This window comes from Lithobates pipiens, unplaced genomic scaffold (genome assembly GCF_037356315.1).
Source record: "Lithobates pipiens isolate NorthernLeopardFrog02 unplaced genomic scaffold, aLitPip1_a1.2 Scaffold_25, whole genome shotgun sequence".
Lineage (NCBI taxonomy): Eukaryota > Metazoa > Chordata > Amphibia > Anura > Ranidae > Lithobates > Lithobates pipiens.
The window spans coordinates 143259661-143283363 of NW_027507787.1; the positions used below are offsets into that span (position 1 = coordinate 143259661).

Consider the following 23703-nt stretch of genomic DNA (forward strand, 5'->3'; position numbering starts at 1 on the left):
ATGATAACATTGTAGTATTTAATGATACGCCAAATGTGCCTGGTCTGTTTTGAAGGATGTTTGCAAAAACAATAAAAAAAATGTTCAGAAACTGTGAACCCTGTAAAAGTCTATGGAAGACAAAAGATATGGCCAATGTGAACATAACTCATTTATATATAAAAAAAAGTAAAATTGTAATAGAAGACACACACTGTGCATAAAGTCCTTTAATAAAATAATAATAAAAATGTCTCATGATGTCCAAAAGTTAATTTCCTACCATGTTCGATAAAGTAAATTTAACTCTCCAGTCTTTCCCTATCAATCCTTGTATCACTGATGACAACAAAAATGAAATGCTGTTATGCACAGCAGGATAGTAATTGCTAGGACATCAGAGGAGGAAGCACCCACAGCTCTGTTAACTGTCAGGACAAGAATTTCTCCAGGAGGGTGGCTTAATGTAAACGATGCTGGGGATACTAGCTGACATCATTAATCAAATATATATATATATATATATATATATATATATATATATATATATATATGATCAGTGACATCAGCCAGGTTTCCCGGCACCACTGTTTAGATTTAGTTGAATAGGGCTGGAGCCCTCATTGGTTGCTAGGGTGTAGTCAGCTGTTGGCATCCTAGCAAACGCTGCCATGAGCAGGAAGTTGTCATTCAATAGCAATACCGCCACCATTGAATGACTTCCTGCACAGCTGGAGGTTCACTCTGGCTGGAATGTGAAGAGGCCATTTAGTTTACTAAAGCATAACTGAAGCTATAGTTCAGCTTCAACCATGCAATGCCCCTTATTCCTAATATTTCTTTAATTGTTAAGGCAAGGTGTATCTATTGGTGTGATATTGGTATTTTGCAAACGCTTCTCAATAGTTAGAAGTTTAATATTGATTTTAATGAACATGTGACATTGCACAGCAGAGGTTGTTGTTGAAACAGTTAACACATTTAGGATCTGCGGATTCCATAACTGATCATTTTAAGCAGACACCCCATGTAGAAATTGTTGAGGGCCAAACACCTTTACTTCATTAGAAGACTAAAAAAGGCTGGGATGTCACATGTAGCCATGACTAGCCTCTACAGATGTGTTGTAGAGTCTACTTAGTGTATATACATCCTAGTATGGGAATTTCTCAATACAAGAATGCAGAGTCTAGCAGCTGGTGGTTTAAACAGCACAGAGAATTACAAGCATTCAATTTCTGGCTATATAGGATACCTACATGCCCAGGGTTTACAGAGTTTATGTATGAAGCCCAGCAAACTCTTACGTTCTGGACTGACCTGGGCTTTGGGGCCTAAAAAATTGGGCATTGCAGATGAAAAATAAAATAAGGAATCTTGCGCTTCATGTATAAAAATTTAAAACAGCAGCACAAAAATATCTGAATAAAAGATAAAATTCCAAATGCAAAGAATGGACGTGCCATCTTTTACATAATAATGATCCACTAATTCATAAAGAAATCACAAAGTGCAATTGATAATTAAAAAAATCTTAACATACCACATCATAGAAAAACTATAACGTGATGGCATCACAAATAGGCTCCTACAACTGTAGAAGACACTCTCTGCAATAAAATGCTTTGGGAGGGGCCTATTTGTGACCTCATCATGTTGTGTTGCTTGCTGGGCTGTTTGTCTTGCCTGTCCTGATTTCTACATTGTGAGTATCCAACTGTAAATAATAAACAGGTTTTTTATGGGTAATGCACAATGCTGGTTCTTTTTCTTTCTATGGTGGTTAATATATGAGCAATCATATGAGCAAGTGTGGCTGTTCTCTGGGCTGTAGAACGCTGGAAATTACCAATGAATGATGACACATGGCTTAGATGACCTCCTATTGCTTAGAGGTCCATCATTTCTGGTAAGAAGCATGTGTTCACTGAGGTGTGGGAGCATGTGGAGTCGCAATGGATTACAAGATTTACACCTTAAATTTTGGATAATTTTTTAAGATTAATTATTTGTGACATGAACTTTTATTATTTTTAAGATATTTATTGGTTATATTTATTTATCTATCTTTGTATCACAATAAATTATGCACACATTGTGATTTTTTTATTGGACTTTTGGATTTTGATTATTTAAAGGTATAGTGCATCCATTCATTTTGTTTTAGTTTTTAATTTCTTCTATAATGTAGTTTATTATAAATTACTGAATTTTCATGTGCACTTTATTTCTTCGTGAACTATGAGTGTAGCGTTTATTAAAACATATTTATGAAATGAAAAACAATAAATATGCACCAACATTTACAAAATATTAAGAAGCGTAACGATCAGTCTCCAGCAGGTGGCAACCTTTTGGTAGTCAGTGATAAGCAAGTTCTAAACTAAGAAAATACCAAAATATGCTGTCCCATCCCTTTGTGAGGCCCGGGCCAGACTATATAATTGACCCATTACAAATCTTACTACAGCACCATTATGTTTGAATCAAATAGCCTCTTGGAAGACTTTTGCCTGCATGGCACTTTGGCAGAAAATACTGTTGTGAGGCCATTCCCTGGCTGAGCACCAGGTCATGCCTAAGACTTTAGAATTTATTTTCTGCACCTACTAGTGGCCCACCCCCAAAAAAGATTTCTTGACCATACATCCCATCTACACCCAAAGTAAAGTTTGCAAAAGGCCCCACTAGAGGTTTTACTTTGCCTTCTTGTTTAAGAATATTTTTGGGTCAATAGACTATATCCCTGATCTTCCTGTTTATAGAGGTTGTAACTATTTTTCAAACATTAATGACTGTATTCCATTAAATGGGCTCACGTCTGTTCCTAAACTGCTCCAAACCTTCTTTAGAGATTTCCCTTAAACACACATTGTCTCAGATAGGGGGTTGTAGATTGCTTCCCGTTACTGTTGGGTGCTCTATCATCTTTTTGAGATCCACCTGGACTTTTCATCAGCCTATCACCCACAATCCAATGGACAAATTAAATGAACCAGATGTTTTTGCAATTTCTTGATCATTATGTATCTGCTCAACATGAAGATTGACCAAACCATCTACTGTAGGTAGGGTTTGCCCATTACAGTAAGGCTTGTGAGTGAACATTTCAACATTGCTTTCAGACATCATCCTAGAGAACCCTCTCGGGTGGCTCTGACCTCAAAGTTCCCACACCATTATCAGCTATAGCTAATCTGCTGCTGCTTTGGGAAGAATATTGTGTAACTCCCATGTGGACCTCAGCTGGTTTCCAAGAAATTAACTGAAAAAAGCATAAGGTTGCCATCACCCTCCCATGACCTGTTGCCTGTTTGACCACACCTGTTTTACCTGATTTTGTACCATGCTTCATTTCTGTCTGACTGCTGTCTGACTGCTGTCAATCAAGCACTGCCAGCTCATGCAGGAGATGTGAACATTTGATGACAATATGAAGGCAATAAGGCACTATGTGTGTTGACACAACTGCCTACAGTTCTCCAGCAAGGGTGCACAGATGGATCACAATGCTAATGATGCAATCATAACCTGTGTTTAGCAATGTTAGACTACCACAAGAAGGCCAAAGAGGCAAAAAAAATCAGGAATATCTGGTATTTTCTGCAGCTCATTTAATAAGGAAAAAAGTTTGAACTACTATATTTAGGAATTAAAAAGGGAGAAATTCATGGAATTTTACTCTGTAGCCTTAAATACACTAAAGGGAATTGTAGTGGTGTTGTTGGTTTATTTATTGGTTTTGATCATAAAAAATATTTATATACTGTGTTCCCCTTTTAAAGCAATAGTTGAAGTTCTAGTCTCATTTTTACATGCTTAACATTGCTCATTCTCAGCTAAAGTGCCTTGAAAAGTGTTCATACCCCTTGAACTTTTCCACATTTTGTCATATTACAACCAAAAACGTAAATGTGATAGACCAACACAAAGTGGCACATAATTGTGAAGTGGAAGGAAAATGATGGTTTTCAAAATGTTTTAGAAATAAATATATGAAAAGTATAAGTAGTGTTAGTATTCAGCCCCCCTAAGTCCATACTTTGTAGAACCACCTTTTGCTGAAATTACAACTGCAAGTCTTTTTGGGTATGTCTCAGCTTTGCACATTTAGAGTGACATTTTTGCCCATTCTTCTTTGTAAAATACCGTATTTATCGGCGTATCACACTCACCGGCGTATAACGCGCACCCCCAGTTTAGGAGGGAATTTAAAAGAAACTTTTAGGAGGGAAGTTTAAGGGAAAAAAACGTATATTTAAATGCCCATCAATGCAGCCTTATCAGTGTCATTTGCAGCCTTGCATTGCAACCTTGTCAGTCGTTTGCAGCCTAGCATTGCAGCCTTGACAGTCCATTGCAGCCTTGACAGTCCATTGCAGCCTTGTTAGTCCATTGCAGCCTTGTCAGTCCATTGCAGCCTTGTCAGTGTGTTTGTTGTTTAAAAATGGCACCGCCGAGATACAGAGCGGATGCCCTGTGTATCTCGGCGGTGCTCGGTAGTTCTCGACGGCTTTCGGGTATTTTCGGCCATTCTCGGCTATTTTCGGCCACACTCGGCCATTCTCGGCAGCTTTCGGCTTTCTGTAAGCCGCTGAGAATGAACGAGTGTGGCCGAAAATAGCTGAGAGCGGCCGAAGATAGCCGAGAACGGCAGAGTGCAGCCGAAAATACCCAGAAGCCACAGAGAATGGCAGAAACGGGTAGCAACAGCGGGGGATCGGCGTATAACATGCACCCCCGATTTCGCCCTGATTTTAGGGGGGAAAAAGTGTGTGTTATATGCCGATAAATACGGTAGCTCAAGCTCTGTCAGATTGGATGGACAGCATCTGTGAACAGCAATTTTAATGTCTTGCCACATATTCTGAATTGGATTTAGGTCTGGACCATTCTAACACATGAATATGCTTTGATCTAAACCATTCCATGGTAGCTTTGGCTGTATGTTCATTGTCCTGCTGGAAGGTAAACCTCCGCCTTTTGCAGACTCTACCAGGTTTTCTTTTAAGACTGCCCTGTATTTGATTCCATCCATCATCCTATCAACTCTAACAAGCTTCCCTGTCCCTGCTGAAGAAAATAATTATCACAACATGATGCTGCCACCACCATGTTTCAGGGTGGGGCTGGTGTGTTCATGTTGGTGTACAGTGTTGGTTTTACAACACCCATAGCGTTTTCCTTTAAGGCCAAAAAGTAAAATTTTGGTCTGATCTGACCAGAGCACCTTCTAACTTTTATGTTTGCTGTGTGCCCCACATGGCTTCTCATAAACTGCAAACGGGACTTATTGTGGCTTTCTTTCAACAGTGGCTTTCTTGCCACTTTTCCATAAAGTCCAGATTTGTGGAGTGCACGACTAATAGTTGTCCTGTGGTCAGATTCTCCTACCTGAGCTGTGTAGATCTCTGCAGCTCCTCCAGAGTTACCATGGGCCCCGTGGCTACTTCTCTGATTAATGCTCTCCTTGTCCAGAATTTCAGTTTAGGTGGACAGCCATGTCTTGGTAGGTTTGCAGTTGTGCCATACTCTTTCTATTTTCAAATGATGGCTTGAACAGTGCTCCGTCAGATTTTCAAAACTTTTGATATTTTTTTTTATAACCTAATACTACTTTAAACTTCTTCACAACTTTATCCCTGACCTGCCTGGTGTGTTCCCTGGCCTTCATGTTGCTGTTTGTTCACTAAGGTTCTCTAACAAACCTATGAGGGCTTCACAGAACAGCTGTATTTATACAGAGATAAATTACACACAGTTGGACTCTATTTACTAATTAGGTGACTTCTGAAGGCAATTGGTTCCACTAGGTTTTAGTTAGGGGTATCAGAGTAAAGGGGGCTGAATAAAAATGCATGCCACACTTTTCAGATATTTATTTAAAAAAAAAATTTAAAACCATTTATAATTTTCCTTCCACTTTACAATGATGTGACACTTTGTGTTGGTCTATTACATACAATCACAATAAAATACATTTACATTTTTTGGTTGTAACATGACAAAATGTGGAAAATTTCAAGGGGTATGGATACCTTTTCAAGGCACTGTATGCTGAAAGAAGTCTATTGTAACAAAACTTATTCAATCATCACAGCCTTATCCCTATTCAGGTCAAAAAATTGGAAGTTTCAATCAGGAAAGCAGACTCTTTGTTCTTAACTACAAAACATTTTCCCTGAGGATTTAATTCAACAGCATTGTCTTTGAATTATCCACTACATCTCTGAAGTGAATGCGCTTATAGGAGCTTCAGGATGTGGGGTTTTCCAATGCAACTAATTGTACAAATGTAACTGAATATATAAATATACATTGAGTAACAAACATAATGGTTGAGAATCACCCAGAAATAGCATTATGCTTCTAGTTATCATTGGAGGATAAGTTTGACCGTTCAGTCCCTGACACTTTTCTCATAAAGGGACTGGGGAGCTAAAGTAGACCATCCAGTCCTATACATGTGTGATTTGGCTTTTTGCAGTTACTTTTTTCCACTCTCGTTCAATTTGACATGGGGTACTGGGGGTAGGGTTTTCACCTTCTGGATCAAGAAGAATGCCCCATTGCTTCAAGAGAGCAAAGGAGGTTACTGCATAAGTATGATTTTCTTTGGTGATGATGATTTTCGTTGGGTAGCCCCATCTGTATCCGATTTTATGATTCTGTAGTACTTTGGTCACCATATTTAAACTTTACCTTTTCGGAAGTTTGTACTGCGACAGATCAGCAAAGAATTTTAAGCTTTGGTATTGTGAGGGATTTGATCTTGCTTCCTCATAATCGTCATAAGGTGTTCTTTCACATGGAAAAAATGTAAATAGATAAGCACATCTCTGGGTATGTGGGCTGACAGATATGACGGTTTAGGCAGGTGGTGAATCCTGTTGATGGTAACATCCAAGTCTGTGAGACTTGGTAGGAGGGTTTTAAGCAACGTCGCTGCATAGATGCCCAGGTCAGTTTGCTGCACTGTTTCAGGTAGTCCCCTTATTTTCAGATTGTTACTTCTCGACCTGTCCTCCATGTCTGCTAGCTTTACTTTGATCCAATCATTCTTGCCCTCCCTCTCATCATAAGTATCAACCAGATCCTTTATGGTGTCTGCATATTCCTCCATTTTAGCCTCAGTGTAACTCTTATGGTGTCTGCATATTCCTCCATTTTAGCCTCAGTGTAACTCTGTTCCCCATTGCTTGTATGTCTCTGTTGAATCTGTGCATACATGTGGCCATATCTGTTTGGATTGTAGAGAAAAAGCATGTATTTTGGAACCGTATCCAGCACAGGTTGGTTTTGTGTGGGGAAGGATTCAATTTACTCTGGCATCTCTCTCGTGTCCTCCCCTGAATCTGAAGCAGTGCTCAATCTGGTGCCATCTAGCCTGGGTTTGGAATTGCGTTTGGGAAGGTGATTGCCTTGTTTTGAGGCCTTTTTTTGTGATGAGGCTACCGGAGGAGAGTAGGCCTTGGCGCCATCTTGCCTACCTGCATTAGCGGTCAGTGTGAATAATTCCTTCAGGTGCTGGGGCTTCCAATCATTGCGCTGTTTTGTGGACATGGTCCTAGAGGTGTCCCTAGCTATCTCGCCGAGTTTTCGGGGTGTATGACACCTCGAATGGGCTGCTTTGTGCCACTGAGTCCCTGTATTGCCGGAGCTCTGGGATTGTGACCATTTGGCTTTCGTGTCAGGCCACGCCCCCTCTTTGAATCATTTATATGTTCATTGGCAAACTTCAGATTGGCCTGTATTCTTGAGGCAGGCGCTGCAAGATTTCAATCCATGGTGGCGTATTGTGTTACCAATGGTTTGTTTGGTGACAGTGGTCCGAACTGCCTTGAGATCATTCACAAACTCCTCCCATGCAGTTCTGGGCTGATCCCTGACTTTTCTCATGATCATCCTTGCCCCATGAGGCAAAATCTTGCATGGAGCTCCAGACCAAGGCGATTGATGGTTATTTTGTATTTCTTCCATTTGCGAATAATTGCTCCAACAGTTGTCTTCTTCTCACCAAGCTTCTTGCTGAGGGTCTTGTAGCTTGTTGCAGGCTTCTGCAGGTCTACAATCTTGTTTCTGATGTTCTTTGACAGCTCTTTGGTCTTAAAGTAGAAGTAGAGACAGAATCTGCAATGCGTGGCACCACATCCAAATATACGAACAAAAAAAAAAGGGAAGAAATATAAAAAATCACTTTTAAGGCTGCCAGTATGATCCTATTGGTATGTGATCAAGCACATGAGAGGTATGAGGCATCCAATTCACCATGAAGAGGAGGGGAAGGGGAAGCAGGAAAGATTGTCCCACTGGCCCCAATGGTGTATAGAAGAGGGTATCAAACAGCCTTATGAAGAGCCTCATTCATATGTGGCAGCTTTTGAATGATACACTGGCATGGGTAGTAAGTGATGGATTAGATGATGGGTTAAAAAACCTTTTTGTTTCCTTGGGCTAGACAGGGTATATGGTATAATATAACTTATTTGAGTATGCCTTGATGGAAATGGTCAAAGGCGTTGCCCTCTCTAATGGAGCCTGTATATCCCTGGGTGCCGGTCCTCATTACCAGCGTCACCCCTGCCATGGGGTGAATGAGCTGTCCCTACGTCTATTCCCATTGAACTTTCCTGCTTCCCCCTCTCCTTCCCCTCCCTTTTTTTCCTTTCCCCTCCTCCTCTTCATGGTGAATTTGATGTCTCATATCTCTCATGTGCTTGATCACGTACCAATAGGCCTCCTGAGGAGGCTACTGGCACAACTCATAGTGACCCACTGGTTCTGGCATTGTGATCCCACCCGCTGGCCTTCAGAAGACTACTGTTATGACAGCCCACTTTATATTCCAAAGGCCACCCCTACAGGTTTCCTTGTCCAGCCATATATGGGACAATGCCCATACTATGGCACACCCAAGCATTTATCTTTGTGACATGTTTTTATGATGATATTTAATACAGTTTGATATTTTATCCTTATCTTTTTAGTAATGAATGGCTTCATGAACAAATAAATCATAAGCTAATAATGTGCACCCTCATCCCAATCAGATAGGCTAGGGAAAGGTATCAACGTCTCTGGTCTCTAATCAGAGATGTCAACGAGAAGTGTGTGAGCAAGGGGACTATCACGGGGCACAGGCACTCATTAAACAGCTATAACCAGAAAGATACTTTTCATAAAAACAATTTATTAAAGTTACATAGATATTACATCTTCAGGTATAAGTCACAGATTCGTAGGGAAGGGTGAGGTAAATCGACTAGTTTCGCTTCACAGCTTCTTCAGGATATTACCTACATCTAAAAATACATTAATTTAATATAAAAATTATTATTATTATCACATTGTATTACATATATAAATGTAATACAATGTGATTATAATAATAATAATTTTTATATTAAATGAATGTATTTTTAGATGTAGGTAATATCCTGAAGAAGCTGTGAAGCGAAACTAGTCGATTTACCTCACCCTTCCCTACGAATCTGTGACTTATACCTGAAGATGTAATATCTATGTAACTTTAATAAATTGTTTTTATGAAAAGTATCTTTCTGGTTATAGCTGTTTAATGATTGTCTGTGCCCCGTGATAGTCCCCTTATCTTTTTAGTACCTCTCTTTTCCCATCGGGATTCTAGTGGCAGCCTTAAAAGTCAGTTTTTCTATTTCTTCCTTTTTTTTAGCTCTTTTGTCTTGCCCATGATGGTGGGTTTGCATGGAAGAAGGAGATTCTGTGGACGGTGTCTTATACACATAACAAGTTGTTGTTAGGAGCACCTTCTTAAATTGACAGGACTGATCTTTGTACCACATAAGCACATACTGTAGCCAGTCTGTGGGAACCAGAATTATTGTTGGTTGGTAGGGGATGTAAAACATTAAAAATTAATGCTTTGCACATGCTCTGTTTCTCTCCATTTTTGGCCTTGTGTCAAAATTCAGAGCCACTAAAGGCCAATCTGGTTGACACCTTAAACATTTATAGCTGCTCAGGGGCTCTGAGCTTCAGCAAAATTGCAGCTTTCAGAAGCAAGGATCAGGAGCAATTCTGTAGGCAATTTCCAGCACACACCAATTTTGGTAGCATAATTATTAATGTGGAATGTATGTTCCTTGCTAAAGAACATTATTTTTTAGCAAATTGTTATGGGTAAAGTTGCACTTTATTATTGTTTTAGAGGATTACTGTTCCTTTCTATCTGTCCTTTTTATTTGTTGTTTTAAAATTGGTTATTTTAAGTTCTTTTGACTTGCTACCAGATGTAAACCTATGGTGCACATACTGTATTTTACTTGTATGGTGTTTGAAAAAGAGAAAATATAATAATAACAATTGACTTTTTGCTTCAGGAGTCAGGTGGAATTGTTGTAAAATTGAAACCTGATACATAGGTACAAAAGCAAAAAATAAAGCATTCAATTTTTCTTACTAAAGAAGTAACGGCTTTATTTTTCCCCATAACCTGTTGTTCATGTGTTTATATTTCTTTCTCTTTCTAACTCTGTCTGACACACTGTACAACATTATTGGATTTAGAAATGCAAGCATGGGATCTGGTATTTGAAATTCAACTAATCTAAAAGTTTCAAAAGTACTGAAAGACAGAAAAGTGAATTATTGATGATTTTCTGTTATGGTCTCAGACACAATTATAGTACATGTTTAGAGTACTGTTTAAAGTATTTAAAGTGGTACTAAAAGCAAAATAAAAACCGACATAAGTGATGCAGTATGTGAATAGCATTAACAAAACAATCTTTGCTTTTCTGAATTCCCAGTTTTGCTTTTCAGTTCTTTTTTTTTTAACCTGTTGATTCTTCTGGGTTTTTTTTTCAACTCTTTTAGCAGACCTAACTGTGCAGTAAAAGTAGCAATTAGAGGGTTGTGACAAACCATTTAATACTTACATGGGTGCTTACAATAGTCAGCTTTTATTCATTTGGTTAAAGTGGTTATAAACCCCATTCATGAAATCTGACCTGGGCACATATATCTGTAGTGTTTACTTATCTCTCTCCAAAGCTGCAAGTCCCATGTCTTTCTGCTGCTCCGCTCCTCTGGAGGGAACTTAGAGATAGATAAACAGAGAGCTTCTCTTTTCACAGCACAGCTCTGCAAGCTTCTTTGTTCCTCTGCTTATGTGGGGGAGGGGGGCTGCCTTTCCTCCAATCAGCTGTCACACAGTGTAAGCTCAGACTCCCTTCCCACTGCTGAAACAGGAAGAAAAATGTATAACACATTGTTCACTTTTTAACCACTTAACCACTGGGCACTTAAACCCCCTTCCTAACCGGACAAATTTTCAGCTTTCGGTGCTCTCACATTTTGAATGAGTATGGCAGGGTATGGCTGGGTATCGCAGAGTATGGCTGGGTATCGCAGAATATTAACTTTATTAATAATTGAATTTGAAAGCCTCTTGCATGCTGAAAAGTTTGAGGATATAAACACTGGTATTTCCTTTCTTCATAGCATTGTCTTATATGTCATTCTATACCACATCTGGAATCTTTGCAAGGTAAGCAAACTATTAAAGGATATGTTCACTTTATTTTTTGTGTGGAGCCTGTAAAGCATTGCACCAGCGATTAGCAGATCGCTGGTGCCATCCATGTCTCCTACCAACCGGTCAGTTTATCTGTGTACCCGTACATCCCATATGGGCAAGCAGATACACTGACAGGAAGAATCAACAAACTACCATGGTGCTCCACAGCACCATGATGACAGCCGCAAAGGATGTCGGGACTTGTAGTACATTCATGCACGTATCTCTGTGTATGAATGATGCAGCCATGTGGGTGAAATTCCACACAATTGTGCTGATTTCAAAAATTGACAGCTAGTGTGGGGAATTTCTCCCTGTACTGCTGTCACGAGGGGGGGGGAGGGGTCGATCAGGCAGCACTGGCAACATGTTACATGTAATACCCTAAAAACGGGAGGGGGAGCATGTAGCATGTTCCCAAAGATGAACTTATCCTTTAAATTAAGGAAAAAAAAGTGTGATACTAATTAAAAGCAAGGAAGGATTATGATATTATACTGTATGTAGACGTAAAAAATCAAATTGTGGGGATTGTTCAAATTTCTGATTCTGCCCCAATCGGCTTACTGGACACTGCCTTTCCACCCCATCCTGGCCACCTCTACCTATGGTTCTCTGAAATTTCAACAGTGCAGCCAGTGCCTGGAAGATTAAGGAATTGATACCAATGAATGGCCCCCATACTTGCCTGACCTTAATCCAATAGAACACTTCAGGGCAGGGGCGTACCTAGAGCATTTGGCACCTGGGGCGGATCCTATATCTGGCACCCCCCCCCATTAAAATGTAAAAAATACCCCACTGTGCCCCCTGCATCCTTCAATTTCTTTGTCACTACTGCGTACCCCCTCTCCACAACTGCATCTCTGGGCCCCTTTACATTACACAGCACCCTGCATCTCTGGGCCCCTTTACATTACACAGCACCCTGCATCTCTGGGCCCCTCTAGATTACACAGCACCCTGCTCTTCTGGACCCCTTTACATTACATAGCACCCTGTCCTCCTGGACCCCTTTACATTACATAGCACCCTGAACCTCTGGACCCCTTTACATTACACAGCACCCTGCATCTCTGGACCCCTTTACATTACACAACACCCTGCATCTCTGGACACCTTTACATTACACAGCACCCTGCACCTCCGCACCCCTTTACATTACACAGCACCCTGCACCTCTGGACCGCTTTACATTACACAGCACCCTGCACCTCGGGACCCCTATACATTACATAGCACCCTGTCCTCCTGGACCCCTTTACATTACATAGCACCCTGCACCTCCGCACCCCTTTACATTACCCAACACTCTGCAGCTCTGGACCCCTTTACATTACACATCATCCTGCAGCTCCGCACCCCTTTACATTACACAACACCCTGCACCTCTGGACCCCTTTACATTACACAGCACCCTGCACCTCAGGACCCCTATACATTACATAGCACCCTGCCCTCCTGGACCCCTTTACATTACATAGCACCCTGCACCTCCGCACCCCTTTACATTACACAACACCCTGCAGCTCTGGACCCCTTTTACATTACACATCATCCTGCAGCTCTGGACCCCTTTACATTACACAGCACCCTGCCCCTCTGGACCCCTTTACATTACACAAGACCCTGCACCTCTGGACCTCTTTACATTACACAAGACCCTGTACCTCTGGACCCCTTTACATTACACAAGACCCTGCATCTCTGGGCCCCTTTACATTACACAGCCCCCTGCGCCTCTTGGCCCCTTTACGTTACACATCCCCCTTCGCCTCTTGGTCCCTTTACATTACACAACCCCCTGCACCTATGGACCCCTTTACATTACACAACACCCTGCACCTCTGGACCCCTTTACATTACACAACACCCTGCAGCTCTGGACCCACTGCATGTTACACAGATTCCCCCTTCAGTGCAGTGCCCCCCTTCAGTGCAGCCCCCCTTCAGTGCAGACCCCCCCAATTCAGTACCTCAGATCAGCGCTCCGCGGCGGCACATGCTCAGCAGATCCCCTCCCCCTATTTACACATAAACAGAGAGGAGGGGGAGGCAGCTGCTTGGCTGTGCCTGCCTGTGTGACATCCGTGATCCCACAGACAGCCCGCGGCCGCGAGAGGAGGGGATGTAAGGTGCACGTGTGTCACCCTGCATCCCCTGCACATCCCCTCCCCCTTGCATCACAACCCGATCGGCGATAGATAAGCTCGCCTCTCCTCTCCATGCGCCTGTCACTGTGCTATCCCGCAGCGCTGCCACCGCTATAATCGCGGAGGGGGTGCCGGCCTGTCACCCCCCCAGTGTTGTAGTACCCAGAACGGCCCGCACCCCCTGCCCCCTACTTAGTACGCCTCTGCTTCAGGGACATTATCAAATTTGTTAAGACCACAGGAAGGCTAGAATATAGAAATGCACCTTTTCCAGAAGAATGGAATGGATAGATATTGGGATTATAGTGGTGCCAAAGACAAGATTCAACCATGTAGTAAAATTAACAATATGTAATTGGTAATTGATAAAAACATAATAATGGTAAAATGCCCATATTTATCATATGGTCAACTTATATAAATTAAGCATTGATTGATAATGTAATGTCTACTCCCGACATGTTTCGCCTGTGGTGGTTCATCTGACGTATCATTATCAGTATCATTTTGAGTGGACTAGCCTGCTGCAAAAAAATTTCACTTTAGATTTCGGGGTGTCTTTGAATTCAGCCCTGTAGGTTGATCATTTTCATATCCATCATTTTCATATCCATCAAACGCTGTGGCAACCTTTCGTTCCTAACACATTACCCAGTCCATATCAATATAGATATACAGCATGATATTTTTCCCCATTGAGAGCTGATGTGTTTTCAAAGTGTTCCTTTAATTGTTTTGAGCAGTGTATGTAACTATGTAAGGCTGCAACATAAAGAGAAGAGGCCAATTTTATCTCAGAATAAACTCTAGAGTATATTATATCAGTGACAATAATAACACATATTGTACAGTGGTGGGACAAAATGTAACTATCTTGGTTAGGCCTCAATGTAAGAGGTGGAGAAAAGGTACATTTTACCTTGAAATAAACATTAGCATCCTTTATTTCGGATGAAATAGCCACACATATTGTACTATGGCTGGACAGTATGTAAGCAGCTTGGATAGGTTGCAGGGATGGAGAGTAAGGAAGGAGGAAGCAGGAGCTGGTAATGGTGGCAGGCTAGAAGAGGTGGCACGTACCATTGATAGTGGCAGGAGCTGGAAATGGTGGTAGGACAGGTGGCAGGAGCTGGTAATGAATGTAAAGTATGTTGAACCTATAGTAGTTATGCGCCTCCAAACTTGCTTCTTTCCATTCACCTCCAGCTCCCATCAGGCACACGCCTAGGAGTATATCCCCTCTCAGATGTGCCCCTTGTTAGGTAGAAAAGATGGGCTGCACAGGGATGTTGTCACTGATGTGAAACCAATAATGGCAAAACCAAATGGTAATGGTGGCAGGACAGAAGAGGTGTCAGGAGCTAGTAATGGTAGAAGGTACAATTTGTTTTACGGCTGGGTGACATTGAAGAATTTAGTTGATAACATCAGCAGCAGGGGATTTGATGGATCTGATCCATCACTGGTTAATTTTTATGAAAGTGAGCTAGTACATGGTGTCAGGGGACAGGCAAATCTTCCTCTTAGTAACAAAACCGCCTACTGCGCACACTGGCTGCAGGGCAAGCCAGAAGCTCCAGTGCACGCTGTACAAGCTCTAGCAAGTGGTCCAGCCTGGACACTCAATAGTCCATGAGGTCCTCACTTTGAAGAGTTTGCGCATCAGCCCTTGCAAGCATGTAGTTGAGGTGCTGCCTGTGATAGCTTCCTACTGTTAAATTTCCTCCTTCACGATCCTCCCCCTGTGACTTCACCATTAATATCAACAACACAACCATTGGTCCCTCCACACATGCCAGGGTCCTGGGTGTAATCCTTTACCTCTCCTTCAGCCCCCATATCCAATCACTGGCTAAATCCTGCCGCCTTCACCTCCGCAATATCTCCAGAATTCGACCCTTCCTGACTAACGTCCCTCTCTGCCAATCCCTTCACTGGCTTCCCCTACCACACCGTATAAAATTCAAAATGCTAACCATAACATACAAAGACATTCACAACATTACCCCGTCACATCACCAACTTCATCTGCAGATATCGCCCAAATCGCCCCCTCCGCTCCTCCCAGGATCTCCTGCTCTCTAGCTCCCTTGCTGCCTCCTCCCATGCTTGCCTTCAGGACTTCTCCAGAGCCTCTCCCATACTCTGTAACTCCCTGCCCCAGTCTGTCCGATCAGCCCCTACCCTGTCCACCTTTAAGAGATCCCTGAAAACTCATTTATTCAGGGAAGCCTATCCCACACCCACCTAACACCTGTCCCCGAGCCACCCCCATCAAATCATTCTCTGCAGCTGTTACCTTTTGTACCACCACCCCCTCCCTTTAGAATGTAAGCTCTATGAGCAGGGCCCTCCTGTACCTTTTGTATTGAACTGTACTGTAATTGTGTTGTGCACATTGTAAAGCACTGCGTAAACTGTTGGCGCTAAATACAAAATACAAATACAAATGTTCCAGGTAATATAATATGAACCCTTTTGACGGAGCCTGTGCTGACGTCACTAAACCCAATGGAGCCCATACTAGCGGCTGTGATTTTTTTGTATAAGATATACTCATTATTTTGGACAATATGTATGTGAGTAGATATACAATTTTTGTCTCCATAAACCCAAATGGTATTTCACTATTGGGGGCTGTCATCTGTTCCGTTTTTACTGGGTAAACTGCCAGAAAGGAGATTTATGGTGCAGTTTCCTGTCGGTATGCTCTGTGGAAGGAATAAATGCTACAAGCCCACACACCTCTTCTGAGCACCTTTTAAGCTTTAAACAAACCACCTATAATCTGGATACTTCAGTGTCAGTAAGAGACTGTTATGGAATAAAGTAAGAGACTGTTATGGAATAAGGTGGAGGAAGTCATGGGTGTATTTTGGAAAACTTTGGATGGAATTTGTGATTTATTTTTATTTTTTTATATATTTTTTGTGATTTTCACATAAAGTGATATTTCTTGTGGATAGTTTGTTGAATCACTATTGTATGCACCTCTAATGGGGCTCTTATTTCACATACAACGCAACAGTTTATACTATATTATCTGGACCATTACTGCTTCCCACTTGCAGAACTGTACACTGTGGTTGAAAAAGGTCCTAAAAGCATCACTGAGGGAGTCACTTCTGCTCCTCCTTTCAGGGATAGGAGGATCAGAAGTACGCTTGCCATGAGTGGGAATCCTGACACTATCAGGAAATGCATCCAAGAGGTTAATCCGCAGCGCTTCCTCTAAATGGCGCATTTTGCAATCTCTCTGGGATGGTAGCATTTAATCTGCAATTTTTCCTTGTTTCAGGAATCCAAGAGGGTGTGCTGTATCTTGGATCACTATTGTGGTCACCTCTTCAAAAAGTGACATGATGCTGCATGCATCCTGAATCGGGAGCCGCTGATGTGATGAAAAGGACCCCCACTCTACTGAGCTTGCCCTGTCTTGTACACACATACTATAGATACTCACTGGTGGCTTGTTACTGCTAGTGCAGCTGCTGCAGCATTGCCACGTGGGAGTGTCGCATATCAAGCAGTTGGCAGGCAGCTTCGATTTCCACTGCATTTCTGCTAGGTGAACATTTGCAGGGCATGAACACCTGAAGTGGTCACACTCTTTTTGCCCAAATGCATGCCTAAGGACATGTGCCAAACAAAGTACCAGTGTTGCCAACTGCCAGTATTTTTACTGGTGGCAGTAAAAAATGGGCACTTTTCTCCTCCCATGGTGCAAGGGAACGGAGCAGCCGGAGCCTCATGTGCAGGTCTGCGGAAGGCAAGCTGGGAGTGGACTGAAGGGACCACCTGGCATGGAGGGAGTGTGCGGCATCATCTGTGATGCTGCACACTGCTGCCAGTGTCACTGTGAGTCCATTTTATGTGTGTGTGCCGCTCATTCTAATTTCTTGCCCTCTTTCCTGTTCCTGAGCTACTTATTTACTATATTGAAAATAAAATAAGAAATATGTTTTTGACTTAATATCTACCTTAAAAAACATTTTGCCAATTGCATATTGTAATTTTTTGTAGCCCAAATAGTGAAATTTGCACTTAAAACTGTAATTTTGTACTGTTACTTTTGGATATGCCAGTAAAAACTTGACTGTGCCAGTAAATTTTGGGTGTCGAGTCAGTAAATTTCAATCTGGTAGGTTGGCAACACTGCAAAGTACATGTGTGAACTTGCCCTGCTGAATGGTAGACAGCAGGTTGGTGGTGTTACACACCAAATTGCCTGGCACAAGATGGTGTGGGGCCAGCCACCTCTTTTCCAGGCCTTGAAAGCTGTAATGCCACGTACACACTATCAGAATTTTGGCCAGCAAAATGACACAGATGAGAGCTTTTCATTGAAAATGCAACTGTGTGTATGTTCCATCGGAATTTAGCTGGCCAAATTCCCGCCAGCAAAAATTTAAGAGCATGTTCAGTTTTCCCAATGGAAAAACTTTCTATCGGAAATTCCGATCGTGTGTATGCAATTCCGACGTGCAAAAACTCACGCATGCTCAGATTCAACTACGATATGGAAGCTATTGGCTACTAGGTATTGAACTTCCTTTTTCTAGTCCCGTCGTACGTGTTGTACATCACCGCGTTCTTGGCGGTCGGAATTTGGTGTGACTGCGTGTAGGCAAGACAGTGTGAGCAGAATTCTGTCGGAATTCCGACGGGAAAACCATCAGAGCTTTTTCCGATGAGAATTACGATCGTGTGTATGCGGCATTAGAATATCTGGCCCAGTGTGGTTCTTGTCCCTCTGGTATAACAGCTATAAAACACCATGACAGCTTCTTTCCTACTCCATTGCATAGGCTTTGGGACAGGTGTCCAATGTGTCCTCATGCCAATTCTAGCAAGCTAAATAAAAATGGAATGCCCTGATTTATAACTATCCTTTGAATAAGGTGCACATGGAAGGGCTTTGCACACTGCAAACAAAACAAAATAAATTACCCAGGACACTTATCAGATAGTCATGTTCTAACGACAATATTATCCTCTTAATTAGAAAAAAAAATGCATATAAAATAGCGCGTTCCAAATATTTGTTTTTTTGCTTTTAAAGTTTGTTTGTGTCTAATGTTTGCTTGTACAGTATGTATATATGATTATTATTTACATTATTAAATCAAAAGTGCCCCATCTTTAGAGACACCTTATGAACAGGACTCTGTAAGCTGCCCCCAGATCAGATTATCAGGGTTACTTTAGAACTCTCTATGGAGCCGGTTCACATATCTCCGGGGCAGCTGCGGAGCGAATTGCACAGGAGTCCTGTACATCTTTGGCTCTGTTTTAGGGCTGAATTCAGGCAAAAATTTGGCCCTGATTTGTCCCTGAAATGGAGAACAGGGACGCTCTAAAACACTGCTGCGAGCCGCATGTGGCTTAGATGTGAACCCATTGCCCAGCAATAAATTGTTTAAGGCTACATTCACATGGGCAGTGATTGGCAAATAGTTTGCTGTGTTTTTTGGGTCTAAATGTTGCCTGTGCAACACTCTGTGCTATGGCTGCATATAAACTGGATGATTTGTTTTTGACCAGTTTGTGTGCGTGACCAGAACTTTGCAAAAACGCTGACCTTGGATGTACACTGCCTACGGTCATGGATGGTCATGGATTTGTACAGAATATAGATCTTATGCCTTGTACACACGATCAGAATTCCAGCCAGAAGACTGATGAGAGATTTTCTTAGGAAAATGCGACCATGTGTATGCGTCATCAGAATTTAGCTGTCTGAGTTTCCGCCAGCCAAAAATTGATAGCATGTTCTCAATTTTCCTGACGGAAAAACTTCCGATCGTGTGTATGCAATTTCAACACACCAAAAATCACGCATGTTCAGATTCAACTACGAGACAGAAGCTATTGGCTACTGGCTATTGAACTTCCCTTTTCTAGTCCTGTCGTACGTGTTGTACGTCACCGCGTTATAAATGATCGGAATTTGGTGTGACCATGTGTAGGCAAGACAGCTTGAGCTGAATTCCGTCAGGAAAACCATCAGAGCTTTTTCCGACGAGAATTCCGACCGTGTGTCCGCGGCATAAGAGTTTCTGCTGACAGCCACTAGTGTTCACGCATAGCGGGGAAGATTTACTAAAACTGGAGTTTACAAAAGCTCTACATAGAAACTAATCAGCTTCCAGGTTTTATTGTAAAATCCTAAATGAACAAGCTGTCGTTGGAAACTGATTGGCTACCATGCACAGTTGCACCAGATTCTGTGTACTCCGGTTTTAGTAAATCTCCTCCAATGTGTGTGCTTGCAGCATTTAGAACAGCCAGTAAGAATGTATTGATTCTCACTCATGACGACCCCTGGCTGATGCATTGTGGTCGTGTAAAGGCGATCAGATTGGGATTCTAATTCATAATAGACATTTAGATGTCTTCATACTGCTGATGGTATTTTCAATTTTTACTCACCAAATCGGTGCATGCTCTTCTGTCTCTAAAGTTTTGTAAGTCTGAAACAGAAGACAGTCTCAGCAGTCTTTTAATATGCTTACTGAGGCATTCATTTAAGTAAACTTTTTATTGTAACTAGGGAGAATAGCGGTGATACACTTATTAAGCAGCATATTAAGAATACTTATTTTAAATTGAGTTAATTCATAATTATGCTTTAATCACTGTTTTCTTTGCAGTATTGGGTATTTTAACTAACATATTTGTTTACCTAATCCTTTTAGTGCCAGAAGGGCTTATAAACCCCACCGCTTCAGAAGGGGCAGCTCTATCCCACGCAGAGAGTCTCTGCCAGCACTTTGAATGCCTCAAACTTTGTGGCGAGGAGGGAGAAGATGAAAAGCAGATCATGCAAAGTCTCAATGTGGTCCTGCTGTCACTTGATGAAGACAGTTAAGTATTATGCAAATCTCCCTGAACATTTGAGCTTTAGTATGCTTGACTGTACCTTCACATCCCCCTGACACTATATTTGCAGATCCCTTATTTAATGTAAGTTGTTATCATTATCACAAAAGTAATGTTAATTAAAAAAATGTGTGACCCAGAAATATTCCACTTAAGTTACATTTTTACAATTAGTGCAAATAGTAATATGAGATATTAGAACTATATAAATTGTTGTAGCAACAATCTAATTTAGCTGTTATTTAGCTGTGGACAAAATTGTAAAGTAAGAGCCACCAATTCATCACATACTTGAAGATGTGTTGTTTTACTCATCAATGAAAGGGATAGGCAGTCCCGGTTATATATGGTAACAGGCTCAAAGTCAAACTATATACAGATTTTCAGTAAAAGAATTCCTCTCTGGTGTAACCATAAAATGGTGGGAAAGAAGTTCCTTTGACAAGGAGTCTCAACAATTCATCACAGGCTACATCAGGCAATACCGGCACTGTTACTGTTATTTTACCTATAAGTAACCCACCTCAATGGTCTTGATACCTGACAAATGGAGAGTTCAGTGTTCCTGTACTTGTCTGAACAAGAGTGCCTTTGAAAACTGTGTAGTAAGAATGTATAGGTTTCAGGCTTCCCTCAGGTACAGATAGACACCAGGTAACAAATACCTACAGTTAAGGGGAAGCACTATTATGCTGGACCTCTTAGAATCTCCAGGAATCCAAGTCTGTAATTTCTATACATATATAAGTAATATGTATGATTAATCCAAAACTCCATTACCAATCATCTGGCCACTCAATCCCACACATAAATGCTGGCTCACTCAGCGCTTCCTCATCCACTTAGAACATAGACCATAAAGAAGAGAGATGAAGTCTGTCAGGGCTGGGCTCATCCCCTCCTTCTCAATGCTGGCCGCTCAGCTGTCGACTAATTACCAGCTCCTATCTCTACACAGTGACTCACCTGTTCATGATATCCTGCTCATCGGTCCTGCCTACTTTAGCCGTCCAGTCCAGATGATCTCTGCCTTCGCCTTGGTCACATCTCTAGAGACGCTCTCCTGTGTTCCTGTTAAAGACTTGCTTGGCTGACATTCCTTCTGGCTCCAGATCCTGCTTGCTATTCTACTATGCTCATCTCTGACTCCCTGACGATTTTGCATGTTTGACTATCCGTTCCGGGTTCTTGAACTCTGGCTATGTTTTCACTACCTTTTACTCCGTTTACCTTTTTTTTTTTTTTTTATGAAACAAGTGTGATTTAACTGTACTTCTGTCTCAGTTTGATTCATGGTTTCTGACAGTAGGTGAAGGCTATGAATTCAGAAGATGCAGTGAATCCACCTGTTGGTAATATTTTTTCCAGATTGGATAGGCAGGATCACCGCGTGGATCAGTTTGTCATAGCGTTACAAATGCTCCTGAGTTGCACAGCTCACCTGGAATCTCCCACTGTGGCTGCTCCGGTACAGCCTGTGTTGCAGGCCATCCCTGCTGCTGCTCCAGTCTCTCTGTGCAGGCAAAATTGAGAACATGCTATCAATTTTCTCATGGTCTCTCAGATACCATCAAGGATGAGATAGCAGCCAGAGATATACCCACTGAGCTGGAGAGGTTGATCAAGTTTGCCATCCTCATTGACTCCAGACTCAGAGAAAGACTCCCTTTTAAGGAGCGCTTGTGGAAGCCTCCTGTACCTTTTGTCTCTAAACTTTGCACTCCCACCCTTGCCTCCCTCACCTCCCATGCCTCCTGGTACCGAGTCGGTTTGTGAAGATGAACCCATGCACTTGGGCTTCACGCATCTCTCTGCAGATGATGAGAGAACCCTTAGGAGGAGGGGGATACTGTGCCTTTATTGTGGCCAGGCAGGTCACTTTTGAAGTCTTGTCCTACCCGTCAAAGGCACACCTGAACCTTGAGATTCTGTCAGACCTTAGGTAAGAAGGATAAGCCCCTGGTTTGGTTACTCTTTCTTGGGCTGAGTCGTCCATTGAGATGCAGGCTCTAATCGACTCTGGGGCTGCTGGCCTGTTCATTGATGCTGCCTTTATATCGAAGCACTCGATTCCGCTGCAGCCGATTGAGGCTCTTGACAGGAGACCTGCCAATGTGACTCATGAGACTGTTACATTGTCCATGGCCATAGGGGCTGTTCACCATGAGATAATCCAATTCCAAGTTATTTCCTCACCTAAGTTTCCGTTGGTTATTGGTTACATAGTTACATAGTAGGTGAGGTTGAAAAAAGACACAAGTCCATCATGTCCAACCTATGTGTGTGATTATTTGTCAGTATTTCCTTGTATATCCCTGTATTTTGTGGTCGATCAGGTGCTTATCTAATAGTTTCTTGAAACTATCGATGCCCCCTGCTGAGACCACCACCTGCGGAAGGGAATTCCAAATCCTTGCAACTCTTACAGTAAATAACCTTCTACCTAGCTTAAGGTTAAACTTGTTTTCTTCTCATTTTAATGAGTGGACATGGCCTTGGTAAACTCCCTTCAGCAAAAAAGTTTTATCCCTATTATGGGATCACCAGTATGGCATTTGTATATTGAAATCATATCCCCTCTCAAGCATCTCTTCTCCAGAGAGAATACGTTCAGTTCTCGTAACCTTTCCTCATAACTAATATCCTCCAGACCCTTTATTAGCTTTGTTGCCCTTCTTTGTACTTGCTCCATTTCCAGTACATCCTTCCTGAGGACTTGTGCCCAGAACTGGACAGCATATTTTAGGTGCAGCCAAACCAGAGTCTTGTAGAGCAGGAGAATGATTGTTTTATCTCTGGAATTAATCCCCTTTTTAATGCATGCTAATATTCTGTTTGCTTTGTTAGCTGCAACCCAGCACTGCATGCCATTGCTGAGCCTATCACCTACTAGGACCCCCAGGTCTTTTTCCATCCTAGATTCCCCCAGAGGTTCTCCCTCCAGTGTATAGATTGCATTCATATTTTTGCCACCCAAAGGCATTATTTTACATTTGTCTACATTGAAGCTCATTTGCCATGTAGTTGCCCACCCCATTCATTTATTCCGATCTTTTTGCAAGGTTTCCACATCCTGCAGAGAAGTTATTGCCCTGCTTAGCTTAGTATCATCCGCAAATACAGAGATTG

The 23703-nt window shown here is 41.9% G+C and overlaps 1 protein-coding gene across 2 annotated transcripts in view; it reads left to right on the forward strand.

The window, feature by feature from the left end:
• Nucleotides 1-23703, forward strand: part of LOC143930533 (rap1 GTPase-GDP dissociation stimulator 1-A-like) — a 353543-nt gene that overhangs the window by 141417 nt on the left and 188423 nt on the right. For both annotated transcript variants that reach the window (XM_077454905.1, XM_077454906.1), the window contains exon 2: nt 20391-20558. In XM_077454905.1, the coding sequence (XP_077311031.1) occupies nt 20391-20558 (168 nt within the window). The remainder of the gene's footprint in view (nt 1-20390; nt 20559-23703) is intronic.